We start from the raw sequence: 16672 nt of genomic DNA, 5'->3' as shown, positions 1-16672 counted from the left end.
AAACCGTGTCTTACGTTTATTGTTAAAGACTTGTCTTCCGCCCACGTCGATGACTTTGGTTTGCCTCCTTTCCCCGGAGAGGTGCTCCAGGAGAAACCTGTCCAGCTCCTTGTAGGTGTGATGGAAAACGCAGCCTTGCTCGGCCTGCAGGGCAATGGCGTGTTCCAGCAAACTCAAGTTCCCCTTCGCTTTCTCCAGGTCCACAGCCTCCCCTGGCCCCGCTGCCGGGCACCCGAGGTCCTCGCCCTTCCTCCTGGGGAACGAGGGCTGGGCTCTGCCCTCCGTCGGGTCCACCTGAGCATCCTCCGGGTCTCTCCTTTCTGCCGCAGAATCACACGCGTTTTCACAAGAGAGAAACTCGTCGCCTTCCATCTTTATTTCGGGGGCTTCCAAGAGGTCTTTCCGATCATCCTCTAATGCATACTTTGGGACTCTCTGAGGTTTGGTTTCATCTGAGAAGTTGGAGCCACTGTCCCAGCCATTCTCCGCACTTTCACAGTTACTTTCGTTGTCGGAGGAGGAGCAGAACCGCAGCCGGGAGTCCTCGGTTTTGTCTCCTCCGTCGTCGGAATGAATCATAAAGCACTCGTCGGCTTCGTCCCCCTCGGCTCGTAGAGACTGGATGCCGCTGTCATTTAAGTTTTCACTTGCCATCTGCACGGATGCATTTTTCTCAAATTTCCCCAAGTGCATTAAAGATTTGACCACGAGCTCTCGGTAACAGCCATACGTGTCTTCCTTCCCCTCGGAGTTTTCCTGTGCAGCCGAGTGAAGTGTCTCACCCCCAGGTTTTATCACGATCTCTTCTGTAGAAAAAGAAAGCCAATATTTGAAAAACGAAAAAAACTACTTGAAGGAAATTACACTGATAGGTAAATATACGTACACACACATACATGTGTAATATGTGAGTATGGGGGCTCCATCAATTTCATAAACATTGGGTAGAAAAACACATACCCTCTTAAAACAAAACTTAGGCCCTTAATGTTCTAAGAATTGCCTTTATACAGCAACGAGCTGTTCGAATTATGTAAAAGCTAAGTGCTTCTGGCTGCTGAAATGAATACTCAACTGTAACAGGTTCTGAATACGAAGTGAATGCTCCTGTCTCTCTCACATTTGCACATCTCAGCCAATACGCATCATGCTGTACGTGATGAAGGAAGTATTCACGGGACTTCTCCCAGCACGGCAGATACATTGTCCAAGCGTCTTTGGTTTATTTTCTCTGCCTCCATAGTGTCTCAAATACACTTTCAGATTTTATGGACCGTTAGCTAAAACACAGAACATGTCTACATAGAAATGGTAACTAAAAGAAGCCTGGAGTTTTCAAGGCTTCCTGAGCACTTGCATAACTGTCGCAGGAGAGCTGCACGCCAAGGGAAGCACAGGTAAGTGGGAGAGTCGACATGATCCACAGTGTCTCAAATCAGCACCTCTCTGGTACCTGCGAACATTTGTGTGAAGAGGAAACGAGGCGGGCGGGGGGGTGGTTGGAGGATGTCGAATGTTAGCTCGTTGTTCTTAGGTCAGGGCCGATTGTGTCTTCATGGTCCAAGAAGGTCTATGACTGAGAGACTGAGAACAGGGCCCCAAGTGCCAGTCTGTCCACTGGATGTCCACTGTCCCAGACTTGCCCCTTCCCCTCTCGGCAGGGGCTCAGGAGGGGTGACAGACTGTGTGTGTGTGTGTGTGTGTGTGTGTGTGTGTGTAGTCAGCCTCCCCAAGCCCGTCTCAGTGCAAACACACCAGCAAACAGAGGAGCAGATTCACTGGCGCCCTCGCCCCCCACTCAGCACGTGGGGTGGTCCAGGGAGCCAGCACCCAGCACACGCCTGGCTATGAAATGCACCAGACAAGCCGGCAGTGGTCCCTGACATTCACTAAGACCAAAAAAAAAAAAAAAAAAAAAAGAAAGAAAGAAAGAAAGAAAAAAAAAAAAAAGCAGGACCATTTCTGTGTCTCTAAAGGCAGGGTGGGGGATGGGAAACACAAAATAATGAGCCCCTGAAAGACTGTTGCAGACCCCAAGTGCAGAGCACCCTGCGTTCGTAAACATCTCGGGAGGGAAGGCAGCACGGCCGTCCCACAGAAGGGCTGCGGGAGGGGTTGTCTGTGCAGAAGACAATCTGCCTCTTTTTCTTTTTTTTTTTTTTGGTCTCATTTAATTTTTTACAAACATTGTCTCTGACAAGGACACTCAAAAATACATCTCCATCATCTTCCTTTCTGGTAATTATCTCCCTAAATCAACACTGGACGGCCAGGATCAAGTAAATATTGCCATAGTAACTAAAAGCATTTTTGGATGAAGGGAAGAATTTAGTCACAACACTAGCCCCTTTAAATAATGCTGATTATAGGGTGAAGTCTTTTGTTGGGATCTATTCAACATAAACTGAAAAATTTAACATTTTACTTTCTAGAAAAGAGGCTGGCGCACCAAGCACATAATGTTTGATAGGACAGGCTATCCTCTCCTGAATTCATATCAGAGCGACTCCAGGTTTAAATAATATATTAAACAGTGTCTAAAATGCAAATGAAGTTTTTCTCAATGTCGCGGTTGGCTATTAAGAGAAAGTGTAAAAGGTTATGATAATTTTAAAGTATTATGAACTAGAGAAAACAAATAAAAAGCATTTTCAGTGAATATGCTCAATTCATTGAACTATTCTCTCACTGCACTTAACTACCCGCATGTGTACAATAATGATTTATAGACATTATACCTAATTATGCATATTTGGGCTGTGCGGGAGTGCTAACAAAAGCTCTGAAAGCAACAATTACCTCTGTTGCTTAGCTACATAGTTTAAAATATTCCTATTAAGTGCAGATCTCCAGAGAGGCGGGAGCGACAGGGACGCACGTGTGCCCGGCAACGCCCGTCCCTGTGCCGCTGCCAACATGAGCCCTGCGGGTCACTCCCAGTTTACAGAATTGTTTGATTCAACTGTTGGTTATATGCTGAAAGAAAACATTTATTCATTATTCTTCAGCAAGAGAGGAGCCCGGCAGGGAGAGGTGCCCGCGTGCTTCGCCAGTGGGCTTCCAGGGATGTCCCGCAAGCCTGCGGGCCGCCCGCCCGAGTGCTGCCCCCTCCGCTTCCACTGCAGTCATGCCGGAAGGAGCAGTGGGCCAGCTCCTGAGGCTGACAGATCTGTGGCCGGGCGGGGAGGGGGGCTCGGCTCCCTCAGCTGCGGGTTTTTATCTTCCAGGGTGATCGATGTGCTTTAGCCACCGAAATAACCCGTGGAGCCCTGCCTTAGGGGTCTCGGGCTGGCTATGGGCCTGGCACGTGTCTCGGTGTGTCCCATCGGGGGCTTTACCCTTCTCTGGGCCCAGCACCCTCACCCTCTCTGGAGAGTGGGTGATACCCTCCCCAGATACTACTGGGACCTTAGCGATGGCAGAGGAGACCTGCGACCTTCCATATGAGTGAGGTGGGGCCTGGCTTTTATTCAGAGTAAGAGGTGACACCCCCCACATGGAGGAAGCGCTCAGGCCAGGGTGTGGAGAAGGCCCAGCCCAGCTCACCACACACGCGACACATGCTACCAACCGCCTAGGGAGCGGAGGGTCAGCGCACAGTGTGGTCCTAGGTGTGAGGTCCAGAGACGGGGGTCCTGCAGCCAGCCCAGCACCACCTGCCTCCTGAGCCCCAGGTCCTCATCTTCCAAACCAGGATGAGCCAATGACATCTCAAGACAATAAACTAGTACGTTCCTGGCATGGTGTTCAGTTGTTTATTTCACTTCATCCTCTCGATAACCACAAGAAAGGTACTTTCTCCTCCGTTTTACGGAAGGGAAACCCTGCTTCTACAGAGCCAAGGCCTTGTTCAAGGTCACACAAGCAGCCAGTGGAGGGGGGTGGCGCTGAGATCCAGACCCAGGAGGGGTGCCTAGAACTTCCTCAGGTTCAGATACTTTCAAGAGGGGATTTACAGGGCAGGTGGCGGGTTACAGGTCAGCGGTAGGGCCTGTGCTTAGCATGTGCGAGCCCTGGGTTCAATCAATCAGGACCTGATTAAAAAAGCGAATTTGTAGGAAAACACTAGAATACACTTGTCAGCTAACTTCTAACAAAAAAAACAATGATCCCTAAGTTATAGATGAACATACGTAAAAACAAATACCACAACAAAACCAAAACTAACAAATCGATGCATCAGCTTTCTCAGCAACACAACACAGGTTGGAAAACTCCCGGGTGCACCTGGGGCGTTGCAGGGCCGGACCGGCACCGAGATGGCCCTTCTCCTCCCTGAGTGCAGCTCACAGTGCGGGGAGGAGGAAGGGGCTGGCTCTGGGGCAACGTTTTTCGCCTGATATGTAAAAGTTCACACTTGTTAATTTGCTTTAAACCAAAGTCCCTCCTGTGCGGTGTCTGGTCACCTGAAGGTGCGTGTTAGTGATTCTCTCCGTGTGTTAGCTGTTCTGCAGCGAAACAACTCAGACAAGAGAGATCCTCTGAAACTCACAACATGTTTTGAGCTTGATTCCTTCAGTACAACTAGATTTTACTATACTTGGATTTTAGTTCTTTTTTGGTAACTATTCTAGCTGCTTTTAGGGTAAAGTAGCTTTCCAGACCCCTGGGTGTGTACATTTTGCTGGGAATAAAAGCTCTAAAAACATGAGCTCATCTCTCAGAATTTCCCAGTTGGAGTGGCTTAGCGCTTCTCTGCTGTTTGCTGAGAGGTGATACGTTAGGAGTGCCGTCCCAGCCGCTGGAGGTCCCGCGATGGGGCAGGTTTCCGGAGTCACGGGCTCACAGCCTGGGAAGGCCCCCATGTGGCGCTGGCCCCCGCCCCCTCGTCTGCGCTGAGAAATGCGGGCTCATCCCGCCTCCTGATTCCACCTGGCAGGCCCACCTCCTGCTGGCCCCAGGGAGGAAGGGGCACTGCGTGGTTTTGCCACGTTCTCTTCTATCAACCATCCTTCCTGCCCACTTGGATGTCTTGGAAGGAGCCAGCGGGGGGTAAGGGGCGGAGTTTCCCACTGAAGGGTTCTAAGGTCACGCCTTTAGCCTTCTCAAGCTACGCCCTCTCCCCTCACCTGAACTGCTCATTGAGGGCCCAGTCGGGCACACACACCTGGGCAGGTGAAGGCCCTGGGTGCCCGGAGGAAATGCGATGGCAGATGCAAACCCTTATGCTGGGCTTGGGCGCAAACTCAGCTCTCTTTCCTTCGGGGAGAGGGGTGGATAACTCGCTCAGAGGGCCGAAGACAACTCAGAGTTTGCTATTTCGACCAGGGGTAGGAGCATCTGTGACCTGTCGTTTCTGGAAATGGGACTTTGTGACCTGATCTCGTGGGAACTCTGCCCGGCCTGCCTCCTGCAGGTAGTCAGAGCGTGGGGAGGACTGGATTGTGGAGCCCGAGAGCTGGGCAAGCATTAATTTTGCTCGTCCATCGATTGCTTCTTAAATGTCTTCTTCCCACACCTACAAGCTGCATCGGCTTCAGCACTGAATCCTTTCGCCCTCGGTGGTCTCATCTGTACAACTGTGACCGTAATTACACACCCCATGTCACTGTGGGGCAGATTCAGTGATATAGTCCATGTGCTTGGAATATATTAAGAATTCGGAAATAATGGCCATGATTCTGTAATTTGAGCACATTTGTTATTAGCAATAGTGGTTCTAACATCGGATATAAAAGGAGTCAACATTCGTGAAGCCGCACAGAGACGCCCATCAGTGCTTCTAAGCGAATATTTGACTGGGAACCCTTGGCAGTGTACTTTCCTGGCTACATCTACACTGACCGTCCGGCTACAACAGAAGGTGGGGAGCCAGTGGGTGGTTGCAGATACAGCCCTCGTCCTCACGGCATTTGCAAAGCGGGTGCTGGTTTAAAGATGCCCATTTTCTGGTGGGGAGGGCAGAGCTCAGTGGGTTCAGTCCCCAGGACCTCCATTAAAAAAATTTAAAAAATCCTTAAGTCTCCCCCCTCAAAAAACCCCTAAACAAACAAAAACACTCATTTTCTGAAATGCTTGGCGAATTAACCCTGAGATGAGTTACGCCTCACGTCTCACACTGATTCAAAGACTTTCCCTTAATGCTAGATTCAACCTGCAATTTTCCTGAATCACCACCAACAAGAAACGGACCAGCTCAAGGAAACAGACAAAAAAGTCAAGGATGATTATAATTTACAGGTAAGCGAGGAGGTCTTAAGCCATATGTTAAATGCAGAAAAGTCAGAAAATTTACTCAAACGCTAGCAAATTGGCACGTAACTGTGTTTTAACTACAGAATTTCAGGCTACTTGCAAGTCGAGATTGCTGGCAATCTGGTGATTGTGATCAGAGATCTGTGCTCACTCAGGCAGCAGCCTTCACCTCTTTTCTTTAACACCTCCTGCGGTCAGTACAATTCCATACGCAATAGACATGTGTGATCTGGGAATCTTGCTGCCTTTGTATAGTTTATGCTTCTTTTCAGATAACAACTTATTTTGTCTCTTTTGACTTCTTAAAAACTCACATTCAGAAAAAACGGGAACGTAACAGAACATACATGCATCTCCTTTCATTTTCTAGTAAGTCACACTTAGACTTCCATGTATTCTTTTAAATAAACTTTTAAGGTACTTCTCATATGCCCTTCGAGTCCGGCCTCGTGCCCAGTGTGGGGCCCCTGTGGCTACCAGGGACTGATCCCCAAATCTCAAAGCAGAATCAGGAGTGTAGGATTCAGAGACACATACGACTATGCGTAAAGTAGGTGAGCACCCAGGATGTGCTGTGCAGCACAGGGAGTTACGGCCACTACACTGTAATGGCTTTAATGGAGTTTTGTCTGCAGGAACACTGAATCACTACGCTGTACACCCGAAACTAACATAATCTTGTAAATATACGGCAGTTAAAAAGTAAACAAAATAAAATAAAATTTCGAAATAGTGTCTCACGGGTCCTGTCGTAAATGTCTCGAAGCGTGTTTTGCGGGTTGTTCTCAGGGCCGAGACGCCGGCCCACCAGGGGGTCGAGGCCACCTGACTCTGAGGCCTGGTCGCTTGTATTTCCTTCAGAAAGAGGCACAGCCCAATCCTGTGCCCCTGAAAAGGGCTTCAGGGTGAGGATGCTCTGCAGCTTACATCTACACTCTCCAGTGACGGAGGGACAACCGGTCCTCCCTGGGTGGATGCTGAGGGACATGAATGTTTGGTTTTGCTTCCTAATTGCAATGTGCTGGAGGGAGGGTACAGCTCAAACTACCCCCCCCCCAAAAAAAACCCAAAACCAAAGCCAACACCAAATCTAATTGCAACGTGCTTTTCCCACCACACAAACGGCGGGTTTTCTGCAAGGTAAGGCGGTGCCCGGGGTGCGTGAAGTTGGGCCCACTCGCCCTTGGTACCTGCGCTGGGGGGGTGCTTGGTCTCCCGGGGGCCGTCCTGCCCCTCCGTCTCCGGCCGCTCGGCGCGACCCTCCTCGCGGTCCACGCTGGGGCAGTAGTGTCGGGGCTTCATGAGCAGGGACTTCCTCTTGTTGACCGGGACCCCCAGCGCCGGCTCTCCAGCCCTCCTCTTCTTGGCTGGGGAGCCATCGTAGGCAGCGCTGCAGTGGAGGGGACAGAGGAAGAGCGTGGTGAAAGGGTTCACTGCCGCCTGCCCTCGACCATCACCAAGCGCAGCCCAGACACCTGGGACCCAGGGGTTGGGGTCAGCGGTCGGCACGAACAGCAACAGCCCGTCCATGGAATGCACTGAACTGTGCAGACTCCATGTTACTGCCTATCAGAAGAGTTTGAAAAAATCATCCTTAATCCTGAGTGAGCATATGCTAATCTGCGCTTTGCTTGGCACTGCGCTCAATACCAGGGAGGGATGAAACAAGATTCGCACTGGTTTGCTAATCCTGAGGAGGACCTAATGTGAAAAGTACACCAGCAGATACGAGAAACGTGTCCAGCGCGGGTAAGTCACAAGGTCTTCCCACGGCGGCCTGCTGCGGGAACTGCTTATCTCTGCCGCAGCTGCACGTCCGACTTGAGATGCCACATCCTGGGCTTTGACTTGAAAGACGGGGGCATTAAGGGAGAGGACAAGCTGTGAACATTTGATCAGCTCATCCCCACCCTTGGAAAAAAGTGGAAAGATGCGGGTGGCACGCTGCCTTTGATTTTCCCTCCATTTGGCACGCAGAACAAACAAATAAAAGGAGGGGAAATAAGATTGGATTTCACAAAAACGGACAATAGTTTATCCTTCCTCCTGTTCTCATATGATTTTTTTTTTTTTTGGACATGCTCCTGAGGTGGCCCTTTCAAAATAGATTTCCCACGTTCAGCTCACTTGGAATTAACGCAGATCACTCCACGTGTTGAAGTTAAGACAAACATTCTCTTGGCAAGATCTGGGAAGACCAGAGGGTTTAGCCAACAGTGAGTCTATGACATATACTATTAAATGCTCTTTGAAGAAAAATGCAAGAGCTTGAGATGAAAAATTCCAGAGGAGAGAACCCTGGACTCCGAGTAATGAAACAGTGCTCATTACATCTGTAAAAGACGATCAAAGCGTCAGTAACATTCCTCGGATGAGGCCTTAAATTGTTCTCTTGGAAACATCGATGCAAAGAGACACCAATGGTGGCCTGTTCATGAAAATTATTTGATTATCATCGTGCATAAATTCTTGAATTTAGAAGGGGAGATGTTAAAATTTCAGAAGAAAAAAGTGGTATTCCTTCCAGGGGAAAAAGGATTCTGGAGAGAGATAATTCAAGAGGGTTAGAAATCTCTCACAAAAGACTAAATTGAGAATTGCAAATGATCTTGATGAGAAGGAGGACAGTGAGTTTCCTAAATTAACTAAGATGCTTTTGCAAAATTTCCCTGAGGAGCCCAAATATATAGTGACCGCGTACAGAAGATGGCGCAAACGAGAATCTAACGAGAGGACCATGAGAGCAAACACGTGCCTCTGTGAGGAGACCAGGGGCAGACCCACACCGTCTGAGCCTGCGGCCTGTCACGGAGAACTGTCTACAACGCGAGGCTACGATGTCACGGCAGCAAGTCCAGGGGAGCAGGGCGCCCCTTCCTCCACCATGAAACAACACCTTCTCCATCACGGAGGCCGACCTTGAAGGCAGGAGGGACAAAGTTCCCGGGTATGCGAAGCGAGTTCAAGAAGTTCCCTGAACCAAAGTTTCCGACATCAAGTGAATTTCCATCAAAGATGCTTAGAAAATACACAAACAAGACCGCTTAACCGTTACCTGGAACCAAGATGGACAGAAAATGAGGAGGCTCTTGGCAAATGTTATTCAGGTAGTCAAGCGGGAAAAGAAAGTGGATTCTAAAAACCAGTTTAAGTGCCACTCTGGTATGAGGAAGAAGCCAAGAAGGGCTATTAAAATAAAGGTTTGTCAGTGCCAGGAGCACTGACCAGAGAGACGTGGGCTGGCGGGGGGATTAGCAAAGCAAGGGTCAGCCAGACGAATGTCGTTTGCCCCTCCGATGGCTGGGGTGACGAGTGGGCCGGACCTCTACCACCAGCAAGAGCCTTGCAGATTTCGCCTCGTTAATCCTATCACCCAAGTTTACTCAGAAAGACCAGGAACGTTCCCCAAGTCCCGTGGCTCATAATCGGCGGGGCTGACGTTGAATCCGGTCTGCTGGTCCCCAAAGCTCACGCTCTCTCCTCTGATGTGTTGCCAAGTCAAAATACGCTTGGGTAATGTTCGCCTGCCTTCGACCACTGGGTGGAGTGGGGCCTGGATAAACCAGCCACTGTCCAGACTGGGCGAGTGCCTACCGCAGTCTTTCCCCAGTGATTCAGGACACCCGTTAGATCGGGAGATGACACTGAGTTGCAGGGAAGAAAAACATGATGAAAAACCGAGCTAAGGCCCCTCTTCCCACCCCGTCACCCCGCAATGTGTCCACAGCCTGGGGCAGTGGAGTGAACCCACTGAGAAGACATTTCGTGATAATAAAAAGCAATTTCAGTACTTGGGTCCAAATAGTAACCATGGGAGGACGACGAGGGTATGTAAAGTTTTACCAAAGGTACACATTTCGCTTAAAATAAGTGGCTATTTGACACTGACTGCGTCTGAAGTTAGTAATATTAGCTGTGTAATCGGCAACGACTGACTGAGTCTTTGGACCCCTAAATTCCTCATCCAACCGAGGGATAATAACCTCCATACCCCAGGTTGTCCCCACAAAGAAGGTGACAGCTGCGCTGCTGATGACAAAGTTCGGTCAGGATGGGGCTCTTCTGACTCCCAGTTCTGACTGTGCTCCCGGGACCCCGCCGGCACCAGGCTGAGGCCGCCGCCCCCGGGGCGGGCCCAGGAACCCTCCCCGGACGGACGCGAGCTGGTGTGTCCGCGAATGCGCGCTGCTTCTGTGCCAGGTCTCTGCATTTACACCGGTTACACTGGATTCATATGTAACGTTTGCTTTAAATCTCACGTTCTGTGAATTTCTCCGCTGCAAAGTAGCCATGGCCCAGGCTGCATTTGGAGCTAAAATCAGAGGCTTTATAATAAATATTACCCTCTGTGTGTGCATGGAAAATGGCCCCTTTCCCTCGTTTTCCCTGAGGGCACACTATTTTGGCTTTATTGTGACACTTCACTGTGACACTGTGATGAGGGCAAGCCAGGCTTTATGTGCCACTGAAAGAAATGCCACAAAATGCTAACATAGCTTCTCAAGGCTGCCAGAAATAATTTCCACTGGGTTGTGTTTCCCCATCTGTGGAGCTCTGAAATGTTAAGGAAATAAATGAGCTCTATTCTCTATATTTTTCTAGTAGATGAGAAAGAAAGAGAAAAAATACACTCAGCCCTGCATTTATTGTTCTATTCAATTGAACTGTTGCTTTAAACACCCAGAGTCCTCGGGGGAACTTTATCAACGCGTCAGACACCTTTCCGCACCGTGTTTCAGATCTGCGGTTTGGATTTTATTAAAATATCTTGAAAAGATCTGTATTTTACCTGAAACTTTTGGCTACAGGTTTGAAAAGTGCTTCCATTTAGAAACTCGAATTCTATTTCCTTTGATGACAGCATATGGCTGAAATTTGACTCAAAACACGGTGGCGGAAGACAACAAACAGACGGCACCAAGGGTGGACCTGGTGCTGGAGGGACGCTGAGCGTGGAGGTCGCTGACCTGCCAGGCTTCCGAAGGGAGCCCGGTAGAGCAGGGAACTGTGGCTCCCCCACACCTGCCCCGTGAGCGCAGGGCTTCAGAACGGTTTTCCAGCTTACTTTCCACACAGTAATAAATCCTCAGTGCCAGTTACCAGAAGATACGCAACACATCTTGAAATCTAGGTTCTGCAAGAGATATATGCTGAGCACATCCCCCTAAAGGAATAAAACAGAAAAGTAACCGGGAGTCATGAACCCCTGAGTCCAAGGAAACCATTTCCATGCGCCAACATTTCCATGGAAAATTCACAGTGAGTATTCCTACCGATTTCCTCCGCTTAGGCAGAACACCACAGGCTCGGGCAAAGGGACCAAGAGCATGAATTTGAATTAAAAAGATTGGCAGAAAAGCCAAAACTATGATGATTGAAAAAAAAAAAAAACTATTATTAGTTTCAGAGATGTGACTGTGTTTGAGAAAATCCAAAAGAATCTGCAGATAAAATATTAGAATAAGGAAAGTAAACTTAGTGGTCACTGTTAAAAATTATTTGAACTTCTATAAACCAGCAATAAAAAAATAAAAAAAATAATTAAAATAAAAGCATTTATGATGCAAGGAAGTCTGAGACACTGGGGCCTAAATCGAACAAAAGGCTTTATACAAAACAAGTAGCATTTTGAGAAAACGAAGGAAGATCTTAATAAACAGAGAAACAGAAAGTGTTCGTGGACTAAAAGACTCAGCACTGCAAGATTTCAGTCCTCCCCAGATTGATCTATCAGGTTTAATACAATCCTAAACAAACCCCAAGAAGAAATTTTTTTAAGCAATGAACACATTAACTCTAAAATTTGTATGGAAACGAAAAGAACCAAGAACAGCAAAAACTGTCTTGAGAAAGAACAATCATGAAGTTGAGAGACTCCCAGCCTTGGAGGTCAACGCTGATCCCAAACCGACAGCACTTGGGATGCAGTGTGACTGGTACAAACACAGACCAGCAGAGCAATGGCATGGAGTGGACGCTCCACCATTGGGTCCAGAAGGAGACTCACGCATGTGCGGTCAGCTTAGGACAAAGGTGTCATTGGGAAAAGGGTGGTTTCTTCGATGACTGGCATTGGGTCAACTGGATATTTATCTGGAAAAAAGTCTGATTCTACCTTACGGCGCGTACGACAAACAGTTCCCGAAGGCTGATGCATTTAAACCCCACACTGCAAAACACTAAAGCCTCTGGAGAAAAACGTGAGAACACACCTTCGTGACCTTGGCAAAGACTTCGTAAGTGCTTTACAGAGAGCACTGATTTAAAGGAGAAGCCGGATGAACGAGAGCGCCTTAGACTTAGGAATTATTGTTCATCAGAAGACGCCAACCAGGCAGGGGGGCTTCTTTTCCACGCTCTGTCTCTTGATCTGCCTCGACGAGCCTGGCCGCGTCAGGAAGATGCGCCGAGCTCGGCCCTCGTGCTGAGTACCTGCTTCCAGGTGTACGTTATACTCTTCAGACAGGTTTTCAACGGCCAATAAGGGAATTCTTCCAAATAAATAAGAAAATGACGATCAATTTAAACAGTGGAGGGTGGGGAGGGGACGGTGCAGCTCAGTGGTGGAGCGCGTGCTTAGCAGGCACGAGGTCCCGGGCTCCATCCCCAGTCCCTCCACTGAAAAAGGAAAAGAAAAAACCGGCAAACACATGCCAGGCACATCCCCAAAGATCTGACACACAAATGAGGAGCCCCGAGGCCCTTCCGGCTCCAGGTGGATGCAAAACGTAACAGGCTTCTTGGCGAGGAAAGTGAGAATTGTAAGTGGAATCCTCTAAACCTTCTCCTTTCCATCAGCAAAACAGCACGTCCAAAACATTTCCATCTAGCAGACGTGACAGTGATGCGCGCTCCCCGTACAGCTCCGAAGGCGCACGGCCGGCGGTCCTGCGATTTCTCCACTAAACCTGCCAGCACAGACTCTAGCAAGGCTGACCCCGTGGTTACCAGCGGGCGGCCACAGACTCAGACCAGTGATTTCTAACTGCAGCCGCTGGACCAAGATACGGGGTCTTTGCTTTGGCGGATGAACACAGACTCAGCTGCGTGTTTCTGTCTCAGACGTGCCAGGTAGATTCTCTCCTGTCTCCATCGGAGAGCAGCACCAGGAGCAGCTAGCGTCCCGGTAGCAAGACCCCAGGCTTGCCGAGGCCTGTGCAAACCTGCTGCCCACGGCCCTCGCACAGGCTGGAGGGACCGGGTGCCCCGGACATCCTGCAGAGCATCACGTGGGTGAACGCTGCTGATGACCCCACATTAATGCGAACAGAGAAGCAAGAAGTGGCAAGTGTTACAGAAGCGTTGGCGAGACAGACGAGCTGGCCAAGATTCAGGGGCACACCATATCAGGGAAGTTTTCAGGGCCTTCCAGATGCCCCCACTTATGATAAAGGACAAATGACCGCATCTAGTCTTCCCACCGCCGAGAAGAAAGCCTGACGCCAGACTGCCCCCCGAGGCTGCGGGAATGGCCCAGTGCACCTGGGCACAGTGCTTCCATCCCGGTGCTGAGTGACCCGGGCGGTGGCCAGCTTTGAAAGGGCCTCCAAGCGGCTCCAGGCAGCCCTGAGGACAGCCTGGCTGGCTGGACACAGACCTGGTGGAGCCTGTGGCAAGTCTGTGGGTGTCTGGGGCACAAGGAAGGATGCTAGTGGAGTTCGTGGCAAGGTCCAATGGAAGAACCACCCCACAGAGCCGCGGGTTTCTGGAGCCAGGCCATGGCCTTTGCAGCAAAGAGGTACATGCTAGTAGACAGAGTCCCTGACCCTCACGAACCGGCTTCTGTCAATCTACCGAATCAGAGTGTCGGACCCGAGCGGTTTAAGCAGGTGATCTGGGTCAGGAGGTCTGGGGAAGAGACGTGTGTGGGGCACCTGTGAGAGTTGGGGTGAAATGTGAAGGCCTCTCTCCAGCTGGACAACACCCACCAGAGCGCATTTACCAAGGAAAGAGCGTTCACCAGCCCTCCAGGCAGAGCGGCCCGGCCAGGCGCGGTCAGCCCTGTGCTAGGCTGGCCCAGTGGAGCTGCCGGTGGACTGGGAATTCCAGACAGGGGTCGAGGAGTCAGGCGGGCCTGACAGCCTGGCTCCCACGAAGGTGGGTGTAGACGCTCCCCCAGCCCAGCATCCAGTCCGCCAGCCAGAGAGAGAAATGCCAGCGATGACACCCAGGATGATGCCATCCCCTGAGCAGGCCAGCCAGCCCCCGGACCCTTTACTGGAAGGAGCAGCAGATCAGCTTGGCTGGAACCGACACACGCTCTGGGCAAGGATTGCGTGACCATCTTCAGAGCCACAGACAGGACCACTGCCTGAGTGTCCTACCCACCAGAGTACGTATCACGGACCAGGAGACCCAGTCAGGAAGATGACCACGGGAAGAAAGTCCCTGGAGAGGCGGTTAGCATCACTTACCACACATCCTGGAAACCGCAGGCCTGACAGAACGGCAGAGCCACCCCGGAGCGTGCAGCTGAGACGCCGGCTTGGAGGTGGTGCCCTGCGAGGGGCAGCACGCACTCTCGATGGGCATCACACAGCTCGAATACGTGAGTCCAAGAACCAGGAGGTGGGATTAGGAGCAGCCTGGTTTGCCAGGCCTCCCAGTGAACAGCCTTGCAAATCCCTCACCCAAATCTAGGCTCAGTGGGTCTGAAGATCCTGGCCCCTGAAGGGAGAGCGCTTCCACCCGGGGGCGTGTGAGGGTCCTCGCAAACTTTAAGCTCTGACTGCCTCCCGGTCTCTTGGGCTCCTCGTCCTGGGAGACCAGCAGGCAAGGGCAAGGGCCACCCTCCTGGCAGGACTCGCTGACCCAGACCACGGGGAGTGGCAAGGCTGCTGGGGACAGAGTGGCACACGTCTGGCCCTTAAGTGACCCCCTGAGTGTCTCCTGGTTCTTTCTGCCCCCACTTGCCAGCAAAGCAACACGCGCAACAGCCAGAGTGTCTGCAGGTCATGGAGACCAGGGCTCGGATCCCTCAGGGGTGAAGGGCTGACTCACGCCGCCAGGTGAGCCCGCTCGGTGAGCGGAGGTGCTCAGCAAGGAGGAAGGGGGTGGACGGTGAACAGGACGAGCCCTGAAGAGCTATCCCCACCCCGGAGTCCTGCGGGGGGCTGGCCGAGGCCTCTGTGGCAAGCACATCACAGCTGGCATCCCCACCGGCCCGCTCCTCTCCCGGGTACCTGCCCAGCTCCCACAAAACCAGGAGACAGGCTCCTGTGGAAAAGCTAAGTCCTTTGTTTGTTTGAAATGGGCTTCCTGAGGTCCTACTGTGTAGCACAGGGCACTGCATTCAATACCTTGTCATAGCTTACGGTGGAAAGGAATTTGAAAAAGAATATATATGGATACATATAACTGAATCGCTTTGCTGTGCACCTGAGACCAGCACAACTTTGTAAATCAATTCTACGTCAACGAAACTAAATAAAGGAAAAAGGAAAAAAGAAATGGGCCCCCTGACTCCTGAGACAGTTACAGGCCATCGTCAACGTCACGCTTGCTTTTACACAGACGGGACGGTGGGGAGGTGGCCGTCTCTTGGAGGACAGTCCCTGAAACCCACGGCCGGCTCTCTCGGCTCTGTCGTGGAAACTCGTGACCACACCCGTGTTTACAGAGCTGTGTTGAGCGACAGTGTGCCGTGGTAAGCCCATCACGTAAGCTTCTCCTGTGACTTGCGTCATAAACTCAGCGTCGAAGTTGTTGCTATTTATTGCTGGTTGGTTTGCTGTCACGGAGCACTGACTCCGCTGGCAAGGTTATTCCATAGTATCAGGTTTGTAAGAGGGGAGAGGTTTGTTTCCCATAAGGCCAGAGCTAGCAGATGCTTGTTCCTCATTTAATTGGGATTAAGTTTTATGAAGGATAAATTCATTGTGTAACATCCATAACAGTTTTTTCACAAAATAGCCACATTGCAGCAACAACAACAACAACAACAATAACAAAAGCTTGCTGTGCACTGCGAGGTAACAGTGGAGCAGAGCTGGGGGACTCCCCAAGCCCCCCGCTGCCCCGCGTGCTGGCCGGACACGCCCTCCCCTGGGGTGGAATCCGGCAACGCTGTCAGAACACACTGCTTCTGTGGCAAAGTGGGCTTGCATTTACCGTGATTATAAAACTTGACCCTCTGAATTGTAATTGTCTCTCCCAGTAACCCGGAAACTGCTACGAGGGGACGGAGACTGTTTCTTGTTCTTTTTTTCCCTCCTGTGCATCCGTAAGGCCTGGGTCATGCTTGGTAAACGTTCACTGAACTTGAACGCCTCCCAGGTGTCAGTGTACAAAGACGACCTCGGTGCAAACAGGACCCCAGGGAATTGCGCTTCCCCAGGAGAGACATCAGAAAGCTGCCCATCCAACATTCGAATGACGTGGCCGCCCACCCTCTTTGGAACAGAAGATCCAGCGAGCTTTGGCTCCTGGTTTCTTCACCACCGAGGGGCTGCTTTGGCAAGACAGCCAGGAAAGAGGT

General features: G+C 50.7%; 1 protein-coding gene across 4 annotated transcripts in view; it reads right to left on the bottom strand.

Moving 5' to 3' along the window:
* LOC102517823 (ST18 C2H2C-type zinc finger transcription factor) overlaps positions 1–16672 on the bottom strand; it is an 84934-nt gene that overhangs the window by 49149 nt on the left and 19113 nt on the right. For all 4 annotated transcript variants that reach the window (XR_004316042.1, XM_032470075.1, XM_032470077.1 and 1 more), the window contains exons 4-5: positions 7386–7585; positions 15–806 (exon numbers count right to left, since the gene is read on the bottom strand). Coding sequence is in view for 3 of the 4 variants with exons in the window: in XM_032470075.1 (XP_032325966.1) it covers positions 15–806; positions 7386–7585 (992 nt within the window). In the remaining variant the exon portion in view is untranslated. The remainder of the gene's footprint in view (positions 1–14; positions 807–7385; positions 7586–16672) is intronic.

This window comes from Camelus ferus, chromosome 29 (genome assembly GCF_009834535.1).
Source record: "Camelus ferus isolate YT-003-E chromosome 29, BCGSAC_Cfer_1.0, whole genome shotgun sequence".
Taxonomy (NCBI): Eukaryota; Metazoa; Chordata; class Mammalia; order Artiodactyla; family Camelidae; genus Camelus; species Camelus ferus.
Note: the sequence above shows the minus strand (reverse complement) of the source record. Positions and strands in the feature narration are given on the sequence as shown.